General features: G+C 43.2%; 1 protein-coding gene across 1 annotated transcript; it reads right to left on the bottom strand.

Annotated features, from left to right (window-relative positions):
* Positions 1-2533: 2533 nt before the first annotated feature.
* Positions 2534-3946, bottom strand: TRIM60 (tripartite motif containing 60). The gene has a single exon (XM_032330993.1). It carries the CDS (start codon positions 3944-3946, stop codon positions 2534-2536), a length of 1413 nt encoding a protein of 470 aa, XP_032186884.1.
* Positions 3947-16995: the final 13049 nt, after the last annotated feature.

The raw sequence follows: 16995 nt of genomic DNA, 5'->3' as shown, positions 1-16995 counted from the left end.
TGTTTCAGATGCTATCAGCTCTAGTATCAGGACCTCGAAGCCCAGGCAGGAGTACAGGTACCACACATCACAGAAAAGCTCCAGGATGCCATTACATATAACTCTTAAAAATGCGGTATGGGCAAAGATAACCCTCACATACCATTACTGGAATAACATTGTTAAATTTTTTTTTAAAGATTTTATCAATCAGAGAGAGGTGTCACACACAGTGGGGAGAAGCAGACTCCCCATAGAGTAGGGAGCCAGATTCCGGGCTCAATCCCAAAATTCCGGGATCACAACCTGACCTAAAGGCAGAGTCTCAACCAAGTGAGCCACCCAGGTGCACCAGAGTACCATGGTAATTCTGCTGAGGGTCAGGGGTTGGCAACTAGAAATATGTTATCAGAAAGGTTCAATGTATACAGCAGTAAACCAATTCTTCTTTTAAGAAATGTATGCTATTCAAATTCATAAAAATGCAAGTAGGTGCAGTTTCCAGTAAGGTTTCTAGTTATTTCACCCATAGTTATTAAGAAACATTTATCAGTTTAACATGGAATGTCTGACATGAAGGACAGACTAAATAACCAGGAGGAATCTGGAGGAGTAAACATAGGAAGCAAAGAACAACGTTAAAAATACTAGCTACAGCACAGAGAATTTGTCAATGATATTGGATAGTGCTGTATGGTGACAGATGACAGCTACACCTGTGGTAACACAGCGTAACAGAGACTTATCGAATCACTATGCTGTGTCCCTTAAACTAATGTTAACATTGTTCAACACTGTATATTCATCAATGTATATTCAATAGCAACACTATTTAGTAAAGTTTTATAACTGCATCAAATATTAGATAAAAAATTATTAAATAGCTAGAAATTAAAGTACATATTGTGAAGAAAATCAAATATTCAAGGGACCGTATTAAGGAATACCTTTATAAATGCAGGACACCATAGGTATGCATGACAACACACAATATAGCAAAGATGCCAATTAAAATTATGGCTTCAGGGTGATCCCAATAAAATCCTCATGTTATTTTAATGGCATTAAGATAAGCTGAAGAACAAAACACCAAGAAGAATCAAGACATTCCAGAGAGAAGGAACAAACATTTTACCTGACATCAACATAGTAATTATTAAATAATGTCTTAGTACATCTTACTGGTTGTTTCTTAAGAATCCTGACAGAGTATCTCACCACTCAGCAAAATAAATGGATAAAAACCCAGAACACTAAGAGTAAAAAAGGTCTTTAAAACATGCTAAGTGGGGTGCCTGGGTGGCTCAGTTAAGTGTCTGCCTTCCGCTTAGGTCATGATCCCAGGGTCCTTTGATTGAGCCCCACATCAGGGCTCCCTGCTCAGCAGGAAGTATGCTTCTCCCTCTCCCACTGCTTGTGCTCCCTGTTTCTGTCAAATAAAAAAGAAAATCTTAAAAATTAAAATTAAAAAATTAGTAAAACATCCTAAAAAACGGTACCCAAGTATCAACAGTAAACTAGTATCAGACTTAGAAAGAATAGTATCTTTTGAAGATTAGGTAGTATGATTTCCAATGTAGCCACGCGTATTTGGCTTAACTGTCACCTCAGTAGAGGTCGAGTAAAATAATTTCGAAACATGCAAAATCCCCCCAATTTTAAAGTATCTGGGGTAGGATGACACTCCAAATGAAAAGATAAAACAAGCAGGAAGGGATTAAACCAATAAGGAACTTAAGAAGAGAGGACAATTCCCAAGACAGTGGATAGTAAACAGACAGCTATATATATATATAGGTAGCTCATTCAGATTGGAATGTGAGACCCAGAACCACGTTCACCAGGAAAAAAACTGTTCAGATTATACACATACATTTGTATGTATAAATGTGTGTAGGGAGGGGCGTCTGGGTAGCTCAATGAATTAAGCCTCTGCTTTTCGGCTCAGGTCATGATCTCAGGGTCCCCACATTGGGCTCTCTGCTCAGCAGGCAGCCTGCTTCCCCCCTCACTGCCTGCCCCTCTATTTGTAATCTCTGTGAAATAATTTTTTTTTTAAAAGTGTGTAGAGAAAGGGCCTTTAAAAGGCCAAAATCGTTAAGTACCTATCGTTAAGTATCGTAGGTACTTAACTGTGTCAACTAATAGACATATACAGTGAAGAGGAAATACGGTATGAAGAATTATGGAAAGAAACCAAAGAATCCACTGAAGGTAGGTATGTATTAAGGGTATCTGTTAAGACAACTTACTCAACTGTAAAGGAATGACTATCATTAAAAGGCAACCTACATACAATTTCAACAGAAAATATTTTCTTGGATTTGGTAAGTAATTTAATTCTCAAATACTCTAAGAACTTCAAAGCACTTGGCCATTGATACCAAAACATCTATAAAACTGGCATTACTACCATGTTTTTATAGTTGCTGAAAATGGGAGAAAAATGTATTCTGGTTTTCAGCAGTAAACCGTTAAGAGTCCAGAATTACTGAGACTAAATTTGCTGGCTAAGTTACCCGAGACACTGAAATGACACTGTTTCCCAGGTACTTCATCGCTCATCATCTGTTACTGAAGAGATTTTAAGAGGTTCAGAATCTACTCCAATATAGAAATAGGGACACACAGCTTCTATAAGAGAATCATTAAAATTATGGAGGAGAGATCTATCATTCATATTATAAAAGGAAACTTCACCCAACTCGCAGTCCAGAAAAATGCCAATCTTACTGGGTCTTACTACAGGCAGAAGTTGGGTTCTCTTACCACCCAGTATAACATAAATGCTTTCAATGTATCGCCCAATTGCCCAGAATCCACCCTCAACTACAGGCCAAGTCCTCCAATTCCTGGGAAAACGGTCTCGACACACCCCCAAGGTCCATTTAGGTTTGTTTCCCACTTCTACCTCCCAGTAATGCCGGCCAGAATTAAAGCTCCTCGAGCCCAGGACAGCAGGGCAGAGATAAAATCTCCTCGGGTTGTAACAAAGGTGCTTTTTTTTGTTTCCATATCGCACACTTTTCCTATCCTCAGACACAATAAGCTGAGGGTGTGCTGTTTCAAGATCAAGCATCACATCTGCTCTAAATGGCTTGATAATTCTGTCCAAGCCAGAATACTGTGGAGGAAGACTAAATCCGTATTTCTTTAACTGGAAGACGAAGAGCTCAGGGTATGTTAGGTTTTGATACCTGTTGTAGATACCCTTAACGTGGGTCAGTAATTCCAGTTCTGACTGCACACACCTGCACTCTACCTCCTTGAGCAGATGTTTTAATGTGGAAACGTGACCTGAAAATGTTCTCTGGTTCTCGTTTAGTTTTGTTAGAATGTCCCTCTCTTCATCGTCCATCTGCCTACGAAGAGCCTCTTGCTGATTCTGTAGAAACTGTCTGATTTGCTCAAATTCGGAAATGATTTCTTCTCTCCTGTCCTCTACCTTCTTTTTCAGGTCCACTATTTTGCTGGTTTGAAGACTTAACACTTTTTCAACTCGTTCCACATTGTCCCTCAAGGGCTCAATGCTATATTCTAGAATTTTCCTGTGAAAGGTGGCAGCTTTCTTAATGGGGTAAATATAGTGTTTCTGGTGTTGAACAGAGAAACTGCACTGTGTACATAAAACCTCTAGGTCCTTCCCACAAAAGAGGGTCAGAAACTGATTGTGCTTCTCACACATAGAATACTCCTGCCTTTTCCTCTTGCTCCTTCGGACCTGCAGTCTTTTAGCAATTTCAGTCAGATTACTGAGCTGGCGATTGCTCCTGAAGCTTTTGTTATGAAAGCAAAAACGACAGACAGGACAGGGGAAGGTATCATCTAGATCCTTCCACATCATGTTGATGCAGGAGCGACAGAAGTTGTGCCCGCAGTTTATAGTCACTGGGTCTTTCAAGTAATCCAAACAGATGGGGCAGCTAGACTCCTCTTGGAGGTGCACCAGGCCTGTCACAAATTCCATGGAGCCAACAACAAAAGTGGGGGATAAGAATGCTCCCCTTGGCAAGGCCTGCCTTAAGCTCAAGACCCAGTGAGCAGATATCCGCCTCCAGGCCTCACAGACCTAGGTTCCACTGGTCCAGCATGCCCAGAGGGCAGCCAATGAAGTCTTGCCCCTTAGCTTGAGGGCAAAGATTCCTGCCTGCAGCTCTCTCACAGAGGAAACCCCCTAAATTTAAGATCAATGACTTCCTTCTTCAGGCAAGTAGCAACAGGTCCAAGGAAGCAATCATCCCTGTGGATGAGAAAAGTTTTTAATTTTTAAAAATCTCCTAGACTTGTTAATCATAGTAATTAATTGAGGCAAGAATCATCAGTAACTGTAAAAACTGTTCAGTGAGGTTTCCTGCATAGTAGCATGTTCACAAAATCTCCAAGTATCAGTCTAACAATTGTATTTTATTTACAGAGAGGAAAAATATGTGCCTCTATAATGCAGAGATCTGAAGAATTCCTCACGACCAAGAAAGAACAAATTGATGGCCCGCAATGAGGAAACATCAGAGTATCCCCCCCTCCAAAAAGAAAGAAATTTACCTGTATTTAATCACAAGGAAACAATCACTAAAATCTAAACCACGGGCAAATCGATGGTCTTTAACTCTATGCGATGGCACTGAAAAAAAAAAAAAAAGGGAGAATTTCTACATTAAGAGACTAAAGAAACTACTAAGAGAAATTTGTAATTTTAGGTATCTAGAGTATAGACAGCAAAAAAATTGCTCTAAAGTGGACAGCATGGGAGTGCCTTGGTGGCTCAGTCATTAAAGCCTTTGTTCAGGTCATGATCTCAGTGTCCTGGGATCCAGTCCCACATGGGCTCCTTGCTCAGCAGGGAGTCTGCTTCTGCCTCTCGTTCTGCCCCTCCCCTGCATGTGAACTCACTCTGTCCAATGAAATAAATAACCTTTTTTTTTAATTAAAAAATAGATAGCATAGAATGGCAAAAATTTGAATATGCACTATTAAATAGTAACACCAAAATTACACTTCCCAGATTTGATAACTGCATCACAGCTACAGAAAATATCTTACATTTAGGAAATATGTGCTAAGTATTTACAGAGGAAGGGGTCATTATCTTTGAATATTACTCTGAAATATTAACTTTAAAAAAAAACAAACTGTAGGGGCGCCTGGGTGGCTCAGCTGGTTAAGCGGCTGCCTTCGGCTCAGGTCATGATCCTGGAGTCCGGGGATTGAGTCCTGCATCGGGCTCCCTGCTTGGCAGGGAGTCAGCTTCTCCCTCTGACCCTCCCCTGGCAGGGAGTCTGCTTCTCCCTCTGACCCTCCCTCTTCTCATACTCTCTCTCAAATAAATAAAATCTTAAAAAAAAAAAAAAGTACATACTTGTCTGGTTTTGATGCAGTATCATTAAGAAACATGGGAATCTGGGGCACCTGGGTGGTTCAGTGGGTTAAGCCTCTGCCTTCGGCTCAGGTCATGACCTCAGTGTCCTGGGATCGAGCCCCGAGTCGGGCTCTCTGCTCGGCGAGGAGCCTGCTTCCCCCTCTCTCTCTGCCTGCCTCTCTGCCTACCTGTGCTCTGTGTGTCAAATAAATTAAAAAATAAATAAAAAATAAAAAATAAAAGAAACATGGGAATCTGGATGACAAAAAGAATATGGAGGAGACCTCTCCGTAGTCTTTCTAAACTCCTGTGAATCTATTATTCCAAAGTATTTAAGTTTTAAAAAAATCACCTTCAGGCTCATCTAAATGTTTACATCAAAGGGAGAGGTGTAGTTCATTTTGTAGAGCACTGGGACACACAATTTATTACTTATGTTCCCTGCTCTTTCTACTCATTGTCTTTATCATTTGGGCAGGCTGCCACCCTTTAAGACATAAGGACCTAATATGGCAGCTTAACCTCGTCCAAGCTGCAATCAGGTCTCAAGAGAATTACGGTGCCACCCCTCTACCCAGTCAGCCTACTTCCGTCCTTCTTCCCTTGCATCCATTTGCCATCCCAAGTTATAAAAACTTTCTTCAAATATACAACTCCTAACATCTCTTTCTAGAGCTTAAAATCCTGTAATTTCTTTCTTTTTTGAGATTTGAGAGAGCAAGGAAACCTGAGTGGGGGGAGCGGCAGAGGGATAGGGAGAGGCCGGCCCCCAGAGCAGGGAATCTAACCTAGGACTCAATCCCAGGACCCTGGGATCGTGACCTGAGCCAAAGGCAAATGCTTAACGGACTACACCATCCAGGCACCCCAAAATGCTCCAGTTTCTAAAGGTACTTTAAATCCTCAACATCGTGTTTTAAACCCTGTACCACTTCCATTTGAGTTAAACATCTGGATGAGCCTTAAGGTAATTTCTCTAAAACTTTTAATACTTTGAAATTACAGAATTCACAGGAATTTCGATAGTATAGAGGTGTCCCTTGTATGTTATCCAGATTCCCGTTTCTTAACACATTCAAAACTGACCGTACTTGTCACTCTGAGCTTGGCTTCTATCATTCTTCTTGATTCACTGCAGTTGACAACTGTTTTGGTTGAACATGCTGAGGTAACTGCGTAAGCATTCTACCCAGGTATCTTTGTGTACCTCTGCCTTCTTCCTTCTGATCTTCTTAAATGTTACCTCCTCAGGGAAACGGTTTCTACTCACCTCATCTAACACATACCTTGAATCCAAGTAAGTTGCCAGATCTTCAGGCCACTGTCATCCACACATGGGCGGGGACAGCAGGGTTCATGTCCTGTGAGTGTGGATGGCAGGAATGGGCTGGTAAAAGGTGGGTTTTCCAACACAGCCTGACCCACATAGCTCCTTTCTCCACTTCCTCTCATTTGGCATGGCTGTCTTTTTTAGACCCTTTATGTCTCCCCATCTGTATAAATAGTATTCCCTCTGCCTAGTGACCCTTTCCTCACATCTTCACTAGGTTGAATTCTAAAGCTTTATGGAGAGAGCCCAGAAGTCTCTGGTGTGTCAAACACTGTGCTAAGTGCCTTCCACAGTCACTGACTCTCCTCAATTAAACCCTCCAAATTTTGTCAATTAATGCTGGGAGAGGCGCTCTCACACAGGCCCTGAGTGTCACTGCATGGTCTCTTGGGTATGCCAAGAATGCAGGGCCCTCATGGCTCTTCACTGAGGCCACTTCTCTTTCCCTGAAAGAGGAGGTAAAGTCTTCTTGGTGGACCAGGAACAGGCTTGCTATAAAAGTGGATCCGCCAATGGGGCGCCTGGGTGGCTCAGTTAGTTAAGCAGCTGTCTTTGGCTTGGGAGCCCTATACTGGGTTCCCGTGCTCAGTGAGGAGTCTGCTTCTCCCTCTCCCTGCCACTCTCCTTGCCTGTGTACTCTCAATCTGTTAAATAAATAAAAGCTTTAAAAACTAACTCAAAAGAGTTCTTTGGTGTGACAAGTCCATGGTGTACACAGCATTCAGTATGAGAGACTTGGGAGATACGTGGAACTGATGCCAACCTGATGCTTATGTTATGGACGGTGCCAGTGAGTCACTGAGTCCTGTCTGAGCCAGGAGTTTGTGTCATCTGCCAGCAACCATGAAATATCAACAGGCTAAGCTTCAAGTAGGGTGAAATCTTTAGCCTTGACTGTGGGGGACTTAAAATTTTTAATTACAGCTGTGAAACGAACTTATTTATGAGAACTGAGAATACGCTTATCCAAAGTCATAAAACTGCCTGCTATTAACTACTAGCATACTAAACCATTAAGCACACTATGCTTTTCTTGGTACTCAGGAGACATTAAGAAATCCTATTTGGGAGGCGCCTGGGTCGCTCAGTGGGTTAAAGCCTCTGCCTTCAGCTCAGGTCATGATCCCAGGGTCCTAGAATCGAGCCCCACGGCGGGCTCTCTGCTCAGCAGGGAGCCTGCTTCCTCCTCTCTGACTGCCTGCCTACTTGTAATCTCTGTCAAATAAATAAATAAACTCTTCAAAAAAAAAAAGAAAAGAAAAAGAAATCCTATTTGGTCTTTGGCCTAGGTTCCTGACTAGGGCTCTTAACACCGTTAAACTCACCCTCTAGTGGCAAGAGTGCATTTTACACGCTAATGAGGTTAAGTGCCGGCTGAGCACTCCTAGATAGCTTTAGAATGGAGGTGGGTCACCAGAAGGACCCAGGCAAGATTGGAGGGTTGCAGACTATCAGCCCTACTCTGTATCCTCCTAGGGAGAGGCCCTGGACATGGAGGCTATCACCAATGGCCAGTTGATTTAATCAACCCTGCAAATGCAGTGAGAGTTGGGTAAAAACCCCTAATGTTGAGGTTTAGAGAACTCGGCAAACATATCCAAGTGCACTGGGGATGGCATGCAGTACCTGCCCAGAACAGAAGCTCAGTAAGTGGTATTGTGCAGAGAAGAGGGACTGTAAGAGGCCTAAGACTGCCATCCTTAGAAAGCCGGGCTTGCAAGGTTGGCCCTTGACTCCAGCCTCAGAGCTTGGATTGTATGAGGGGTCCCACAATTCCCTGGTAACAATGGCTCACCAAGCCTAAAACACTGGTACAACTAATGTGGTTTATGCTAGCTGCCAGCATTCTTTCTGATAATCTAGAAATTTGATATAGCCTAAGCAGAGAGTGACCTCATGATCTGTTCCCGAAGAAAAAGCACCTTGGGCGCCTGGGTGGATCAGTGGGTTAAAGCCTCTGCCTTGGGCTCAGGTCATGATCCCAGGGTCCTGGGAGTCTGAGCCCCACATTGCAGGTTTCCTGCTGAGCAGAGAGCCCTTCATCTCTCTCTGCCTACTTGTGATCTGTCAAATAAATGAGTAAAAATCTTAAAAAAAAAAAAAAAAAAAACCACCTTGGACAATAAAAGCTTCTAATAGAGCTACCGCGGTGGACATTTATCATAATGTGTTGCTGAAAGAATTAAATGGGTCCTATGTGACTTAACTGGGAGAGAACTGTTGAATGTTGCCACTGTTTCCTCCAGACTTGAACCTCATGCACTTTTCCTTCTGATTTTGTTTTGAGTCCATTCACTATAATCAATCACAGCTGTGAGTACAATTTACACTGAACTCCGAGTCCTTATAGCAGTATCTGAATTTAAGGTAGTCTTGGGAACCCACAGACACAAATATTATTAGAAAATCTTGTAAAGCTTCTGGAAATCCAGCCCAACTATCTCAATATTGTATCATGTAATATATTACATTATAGCACTATTTTAGTCTATAAGCCACTATCTATGTCTTACCCCTCTCATGAGTAAAAAAAAAAAAATATTACTCATGGTAGTTTGGCAGAGAAAGTGCACAGATTCTAATTTTGTTTTTTAAGATTTTATTTATCCGAGAGACAGACAGCGAAAGAGCATGAGAAGCGAGGCCAGAGGGAGAAGCGGACTCCCCATGGAGGTCGAAGCCCAATGTGGGGCCTGATCCCGGCACTCCAGGACTCTGACCCGAGCCAGACAGTTGCCCAACCAATTGAGCTACCCAGGCGCCCGCATAGATTCTAATTTTGAAGAAGGAATATGGTATTATTACATTAAATTTTTTTTTTTTAAGGGACACCTGGGTGGCTCAATAGATTAAATGGTCTGCATTTGACTCAGGTCATGATCCCAGGGTCCTTGGATTGGATGGTCAGGCTCCCTGCTCAGGAGGAGGCTGCTTCTCTGCCCCTCCCCTGGTTAGTGTGCAGTGTTTCAAAATAAATTTCTTAAAAGAATTTTGAAGTTTTTTTTTTTAATTTATTTATTTGACAGAGAGAGAGAACACAAGTAAAAGGATTGAGAGAGAGAAGCAGGCTTCCCGCTGTAGAGGGATCCCAATATGGGGCTTGATCCCATGACCCCATGATGATGACCTGAGCTGAAGGCAGACATAACCAAGCCACCCAGGCGCCCCTACATTAAACATTTTTATTACACTGCAATTGGAGATTAGCATGATACACTATCCCAAAATATGTCTCTCTGGCATAAAGATGATTTTCAGCTTATTTATTTTGAGAAACAGCAAACACAGAAGCTCTGAAAACTGAATAGAAGCTATGCTTTTTTAAGTGCAATTTACAATGCAAGGGGCCCGTGCCTGTAAGAGAACTAGTATAGACAACTTTTTCATCTGGGAGACTAAATCCCTGTCAGGGCAAACTTTCTTCACCGTGTTTTCTCTTTTCACTGTCCTGTTAGGAACTACCTTCCTCCCCTATTTCCGTATCTCTTTCCTTAGTTCAGGATGAACTACCTCACTGCCTTTTTGAGTTTCATCTTTGTGAGTCTCCCTTATATACAAGATTTGAGTACATAATTTTTTTTCTCCGGTTCCTCTTTTATTACAGATGAGGGTTTCAGCCAAGAACCTAGAGGGATAGAGGGGTAATTATTTTTCCTCTCCCACACAATAATAAAGAAATACAAATAATGATAACGTGTCTTCTAATTCTTCTGATTTTCCAATCTAACTTTTTATGAGTAACACTGTCACAAGGGTCCCTAACCTTTGTTTACAATTCCATATTTTGGGGAACCTGGTTGGCTCAGTTTGAAGAGTGAGGGATGCTTGATCTCAGGGTTGTCGAGTTCAAGGCCCATGTTGGATATAAAGATTACATACATAAGCTTAAAAAAAAATTATATTCTGTATTTTATGGATACTTTTGGGTTGGGTAAATATGAGAAGAAGTTTTAAGAGTATTGCCTAAGGTTTATAGCTAAACAAATAGGAATGCAAGTTTTTGAAATCAGAAAAAACAGCTATATGGCTTTTAGAGTATTTCATTTTTTTTTTTTTTTAAAGATTCATTCAGGGGCACCTGGGTGGCTCAGTGGGTTAAGCCTCTGCCTTGGCCTCAGGTCACGATCTCAGGGTCCTGGGATCGAGCCCTACATTGGGCTCTGTGCTTAGAAGGGAGCCTGCTTCCCCGCCCCGCGTCTCTGCCTGCCTCTCTGCCTACTTGTGATCTGTCAAATAAATAAATAAAATCTTTAAAAAAAAAAAATAAATAAAAGATTTATTCATTCGAGAGAGTGCGCACGAGAAGGGGCAGAGACAGACTCCTTAAGCAGATTTCCCCACTAAGCTCAGTGCCCAACTGGGAACTGAGTCCTAGGACCCCAGTATCACAACCTGAGCTGAAACCAAGAGTCTGCCACTTAACTGACTGAGCTACCCACATGCCCCTAAAGAGAGTATTTAATTTAAAATAAAAAGGAGGTGGGTGGTGTTCCTACCCATATCCAGGTTCCTAGTGGGTCCGTCCTTCCTTTCCCACATACTTAAGTCCTCTAACTCACCACCCAGACTCAAGCCATGAAATTAAATAAGCAACTTTCAGGGCCATTTTCCCAGTCCAATTTACAAACAGCCTACTATTTTGACTATCTCTTCTCTATTCAATTAGTTTCACAACTCCACAGCAAAACTTTTTCGTTACTGTAAGACGACGACTTTGAGGCCACCAACATCTGATCCCTACTCTTATTTCCTGACTCCACGTATTTTTCCATCGTAGCACAGATCATACTTGTGGTTTTACCTTTATTTTTTGTTAACTTTTGGTTAATAACATGGGAATGTATGACTCATGGTCTGAATTCTTTATTTTTCTCAAAGTTGTGTTACCTATTTTATTCTTGTGGCTGCTGAAAAATATTGGCTAGTATGAACTCCTAAGTATCAGGCTAATAAACTTGTAGATTTCCAGGTCTCAGACTGGACTCCAGGGACCTGACTTCACGGTATTAACATACTAAAGCCTCACCTCATCATGGAGGGGCGGGAGGTGAGATAACTGCCTACCTACAAGGCCTACAAATCAGAAATACAGGATGACTGACTTCACCATGCAGGTGCCAGTACTGGAAATTGGAAGATCCTACCTTAACACACCAACAATCCTTCCTTGGAGGTCACGTGGCCACTTTGCAATCTAGCATTCCAGTAAAAATCTCTCCACTTCAGGCAATCACACCACCTCCATTATGACTACATCCATCAGTGCTCAGGCCAGGGACCCTATACTTTAAAAAAAAAAGATTTATGAGTTTGAGAAAGGGTACACATGGAAGTACGCCCCCGAGACAGTGCGAGCAAGCATAAGCAGGGGAGGTGGGGTAGAGGGAGAACCCGACTGCCCACTAAGCAGGGAGACTGATGCGGCACTCGATCCCAAGACCCTGGGATCTTGACCTGAGCCAAAGGCAGACACTTAACTGAGCCACCCAGGCATCCCTTTACTTCTTTTTAAAAAAAATTTTTAGGGGCACCCGGGTGGCTCAGTGGGTTGAGGCCTCTGCCTTCAGCTCAGGTCATGATCCCACGGTCCAGGGATGGAGTCCAGCATCGGGCTCTCTGCTCAGCGGGGAGCCCGCTTCCTCCTCTCTCTCTGCCTGCCCCTCTGCCTACTTGTGATCTCTGTCCAATAAATAAATAAAGTATTTTAAAAATAAAAAAATAAAAGAATTTTTAGCTGGGACTCCTGCGTGACTCGTCAGTTAAGCGTCTGCCTTTGGCTCAGGACATGATCCCAGCGTCCTGGGGTCGAGTTCCACATGAGGTTCCCTGCTCAACTGGGAGCCTGCTTCTGCCTCTGCCTGCCGGTCCCCTTCCTTGTGCTAAGAAATAAATAAACAAAATCTTTAAAGATAAATAAAAGGCTTTTTGGCGGAGGGCAGTCGGAGAGGGAATCTTGTGTTTCTCTCAGAGACAGTGTCTGAGGAGCCCCAGTCGCACACAAACCTGGACCATGAAATCAGGAGGCCAGAAGATGCTCAGGAAACCTCTGCTCAGCTGCCTAGACCTTTCTCGGGCCCTCCCAGCTTACCTGGAGTACGGGGCTCAGTTGCTCAAGCGTGCACTGAGTTGACAGGCAGCAGCCTGCTACTGACCCCAACCCGCTACTGAGCGTGTGAGTTCCTCCGTCAGAGGCGCACATTTGTTCCGTGCTGCGATTGGCCGTGCCCCTCCCCCACAAGTGGGCCGGTGTGGGACCTGCGCCTGCTCAATGACCCCGTAGCGGGGAGCGGGAGAAGAGATCCTGAGGCTAGCTGGGGGTTGTAAGGCTCGGTGATTAAGGTCATTTGGTCCCGATGTAATTTGGGTTATTAACATTTTTATTCCTATGAGAAACTGGAGAGCCAAAGTAAGGCCAAACCATACTGCAGGCTAGTTTTTTAAATCTTCAACACCCCATCCTCCCTGCAGACAGCACCACTACCATTTCACCGGGTGTAGGATTACAAGGTTGTGGAAGGTGAGGGGGTGGTTAGCCTTGAAAGAAAAAATCCTGTTTGGATCAATTTGCATCTCAGTGAATGTTTGGGTGGGTCTGTCCCACTCTAAGATTACGCCCCACCCACGGAGGCTCACCCAGGTCTCTCCTTGAAGTGTCTTTTAAGGTGAGTCAGTTGGCCAACTTGAGGATAAAATCTTCAAGGGTGAAGAATCAGTAATTAAAATGCCTCTTAACTCTTATAAGAGGCTAATATTTGCAGAAGAAATCATAAGATTAATGTATCACTTTTTAATTGAAATCATAGGGCTGGATTCTCAGGAGAATAATCTACTGTTATGTGGTCATCATTCAGACAACCCAAATATATTTCTCATACATATTTGGTCTTTGCCCATGGTTTCCGGCTCACAGGCCCCCAAAACCTTTGTAATTTCATGGCTGCTAAGAGTAATGGGAGCATCTTTTTATAGTAATTTCCTGTCCTCCGTTCCTTCACTGTATGAAGGTGAAATAGGTGTTTTGTTATTCGTAACAAGCCCCTTTCAACCACCACAGCCTCCTTTAGGGGACTTGGGGGACATGGCTGCCAAGAGAAATAACCAAGAATGGGAAGGTTGGAACTTCTGGTCCCACCCTGATTTCCAGAGAGGGGAGAGAGACTAGTAGAGGGTGAAATGAGTCTCCGATGACCAATGATTTCATCAGCCATGTTTAAGTAATGAAACCTCCATAAAAAAAAAACAAAAAGGGGGCTCCAGGCTGGCTCAGTTAAGCATCTGCCTTTGTCTCAGGTCATGATCCCAGGGTCCTGGGATCAAGCCCTGTGTCAGGCTCCCTGCACTGCGAGGAGCCTGCTTCTCTCTCTCTCTCCCCCATTCCCTCATTTGTGCTTTCTTGTTTGTGTTGTCTCTCATGTGTGTGCTCGTCTTTCTCTTTCAAATAAATTAAAAAAAAAAAAAAAAAACTTTTTAAAAAGAAGGAGGAGATGGGGGAGAGGGTGTGGGAGGAACAAAAAGGGAGGGGGGTTGGAGAGCTTCCAGATTGGTAAAGCAGAGTTCCTTTGTGCCACCATGCTGGGCCCCAGACTCCATAAGGACAGGAACTCTTTGAAGTCTTGTCCTGTGTTTTGCTTCATTTGGCTGTTGATTCGTATCTTTCAGTATCCTTTAAATATAATCCATTGAGTAAATGGAAGGTATTTTTAGCTAACAAATTGAAGGAAACATAATGGGAAAATAATAATGGAGAGGAAAGGACAGCCTACAGGCTTTCCAAAATACATTCATTACATTTATATTTCCCATGTAGACATTTCCCCACGTTTGCAACACATTTTAAAATAGAATGAACTATATGTGAGGACATGGACAATCTCTCAGATAAAATATTCAAAGAAAAATCTACAGAACATACGGAATACTCCCATTTCTTAAATACGTACACACATTCGTTCAATACATACTCTCATATGCATAGGTTATTTGGAAGGTGTACACAAGAAGCTGCTCCCAGTACTGTGCAGATTCTAGGGAAGTGACGAGTGAACACAAAGTCACTATGGAAAACTTTTCACTCATGAATTGTTTTCATGACATTCAGAAGACCTTTTTTTTAAATTTCAAGATTTAATTTATTTGACAGAGAGAGACACAGCAGGCAGGGAGAGTGGGAGAGGGAGAAGCAGGCTTCCTGCAGAGCAGGGAACCCGAGGCAGGGCTCAACCTGAACCCAAGGCAGACGCTTAATGACTGAGCCACCCAGGCACCCCTCAGATGACTATTTTAATTTTTTTTTTAAGATGTATTTATAGGAGAGAAAGAGCAAGCATGAGAGGCTTTAGAGGGAGAGAAAGAATCTGAAGCAGATTCCCTGCTGAGCGCAGAGCTGCCCTGGGGCTCAATGTCACAACCCTGAGATCGCAACATGAGCCAAAGCCAACAGTGGGATGATAAACCAACTGTACCCCCCAGGTGCCTCCACACCACCATTTTATTTTTAAAGAAGTTTCAAAGTGGTATTTTTGTGCACTAATTTTTGTTCCTAATTAAAGGAAAATCTTTCACTCTATTGCCTGCTCTCTTCAGGAGGTCTAATATGCTTGTTTGTTTTTTTCCCTCACTCTTTGTGATGCTGATACAAAGACGGTAATCGTCTTCTAGCTTTATTTTATTTGTATTTTAAGTTGTATTTATTGGGGCACCTGGGTGGTTTAGTCATTTGTGTCTGACTCTTGGTTTTGGCTCAGGTCATGATCTCTGGGTCATGGGATGGAGTCCCACATTAAGATCTCTCCTCAGCAAGGGAGTCTCTTTCCCCCTCTTCCTCTCTCCCCCTGCTCATGCTCTCAGTCTCATGCTTTCTCTATCTCCTACAAATAAATATTTTTTTAAGATTTTATTTTATTTATTATTTATTTATTTTATTTTATTTATTTATTTGATGGAGAGAGAGATCACAAGTAGGCAGAGAGTCAGGCAGAGAGAGAGAGAGAGGAGAGAGAAGCAGGCTCCCCGCTGAGCAAAGAGCCTGATGCAGGGCTCCGTACCAGGACACTGAGATCATGACCTGAGCTGAAGGCAGCAGCTTAATCCACTGAGCCACCCAGGCGCCCCTAAATAAAATATTTTTAAAATATGTATTTATTTTAGAGAGAGAGAGCACGAGCAGGGGAGGGGCAAAGCAGGAGAAGGAGAAAGAGAATCTTAAGCAGACTCTGCACTGAGTTGAACCCGACTCAGGGTTGGATGACCCTGAGATCATACAACCCAAGCCAAAACCAAGAGTCGGATGGATGCTCAACCATCTGGGCAACCCGGGTGTCCTCCTTCTATCTTAATTTAAATATTAGTGGAATATATCTTTGGTAGCAACTTGTCTTATTTGACCAACATGAAGTGCTGTTCATGTCAAAACGGAAGAATAAATTCTTCACTGGGCATCTTTTTATTTTATTTTTAAGATTTTATGTATTTATTTGATAGAGAGATGGAGAACACAAGTAGGCAGAACAGCAGGCAGAGGGAGAGGGAGAAGCAGACTCCCCACCAAGCAGGGAGCCCAATGTGGGTCTCGATCCCAGACCCCGAGATCATGACCTGAGCTGAAGGCAGAGGCTTAACCCACTGAGCCACCCAGGTGCCCCACTGGGCATCTTTTTAAAAGAGGAATATTGGGGCACTTGGGTGGCTCAGTCGGTTAAGCCTCTGCCTTCGGCTTGGGTCATGATCCCTGGGTCCTGGGATCAAACCCTGCATGGGGTTCCCTGCTCAGCAGGGAGCCTGCTTCTCCCTCTCCCTCTGCCACTCCTCCTGCCTGTGCTTTTGCTCTCTCTCGCTCTCCCTCTCTGTGTGTCAATTAAATAAATAAAATCTTTAAAAAATAAAATTAAAATAAAAGGAGAATATCTTGGGCTGGCACACTTGGGTGGCACAGTCAGCTAAGTGATTGACTCTTCGTTTCAGCACAGGTCTCCGTCTCAGGGTTGTAAGATCAAGCACTGAGTAGGGCTCTGCACTCAACCCAGAGTCTGTTGAAATTTCTCTCTTCCTCGTCTCTGACCCAACCCCCCCAACCTCAGCGTTCTCTTTCTCTCTCTCTCTCTCTTTCAAATAAGTAAATCTTTTTTTTAAAAGTGGGAGTGGGGGGCGCCTGGGTGGCTCAGTGGGTTAAAGCCTCTGCCTTCGGCCCGGATCATGATCCCGGGGTCCCGGGATCGAGCCCCGCATCGGGCTTTCTGTTCAGTGCAGAGCCTGCTTCTCTCTCTCTCTCTCTCTCTCTGCCTGCCTCTCTGCCTACTTGTGTTCTCTGTCAAATAAATAAAATCTTTAAAAA

Source organism: Mustela erminea, chromosome 2 (assembly GCF_009829155.1).
Source record: "Mustela erminea isolate mMusErm1 chromosome 2, mMusErm1.Pri, whole genome shotgun sequence".
NCBI classification, from domain to species: domain Eukaryota; kingdom Metazoa; phylum Chordata; class Mammalia; order Carnivora; family Mustelidae; genus Mustela; species Mustela erminea.
The sequence above is the reverse complement of the archived record's forward strand: the minus strand, read 5'-3'. Positions and strand labels throughout refer to the sequence as shown.

Coding starts and splice junctions, on each gene's coding strand:
- TRIM60 (XM_032330993.1), bottom strand. CDS start 3,946: ATGGAATTTGTGACAGGCCTGGTGCACCTCCAAGAGGAGTCTAGCTGC.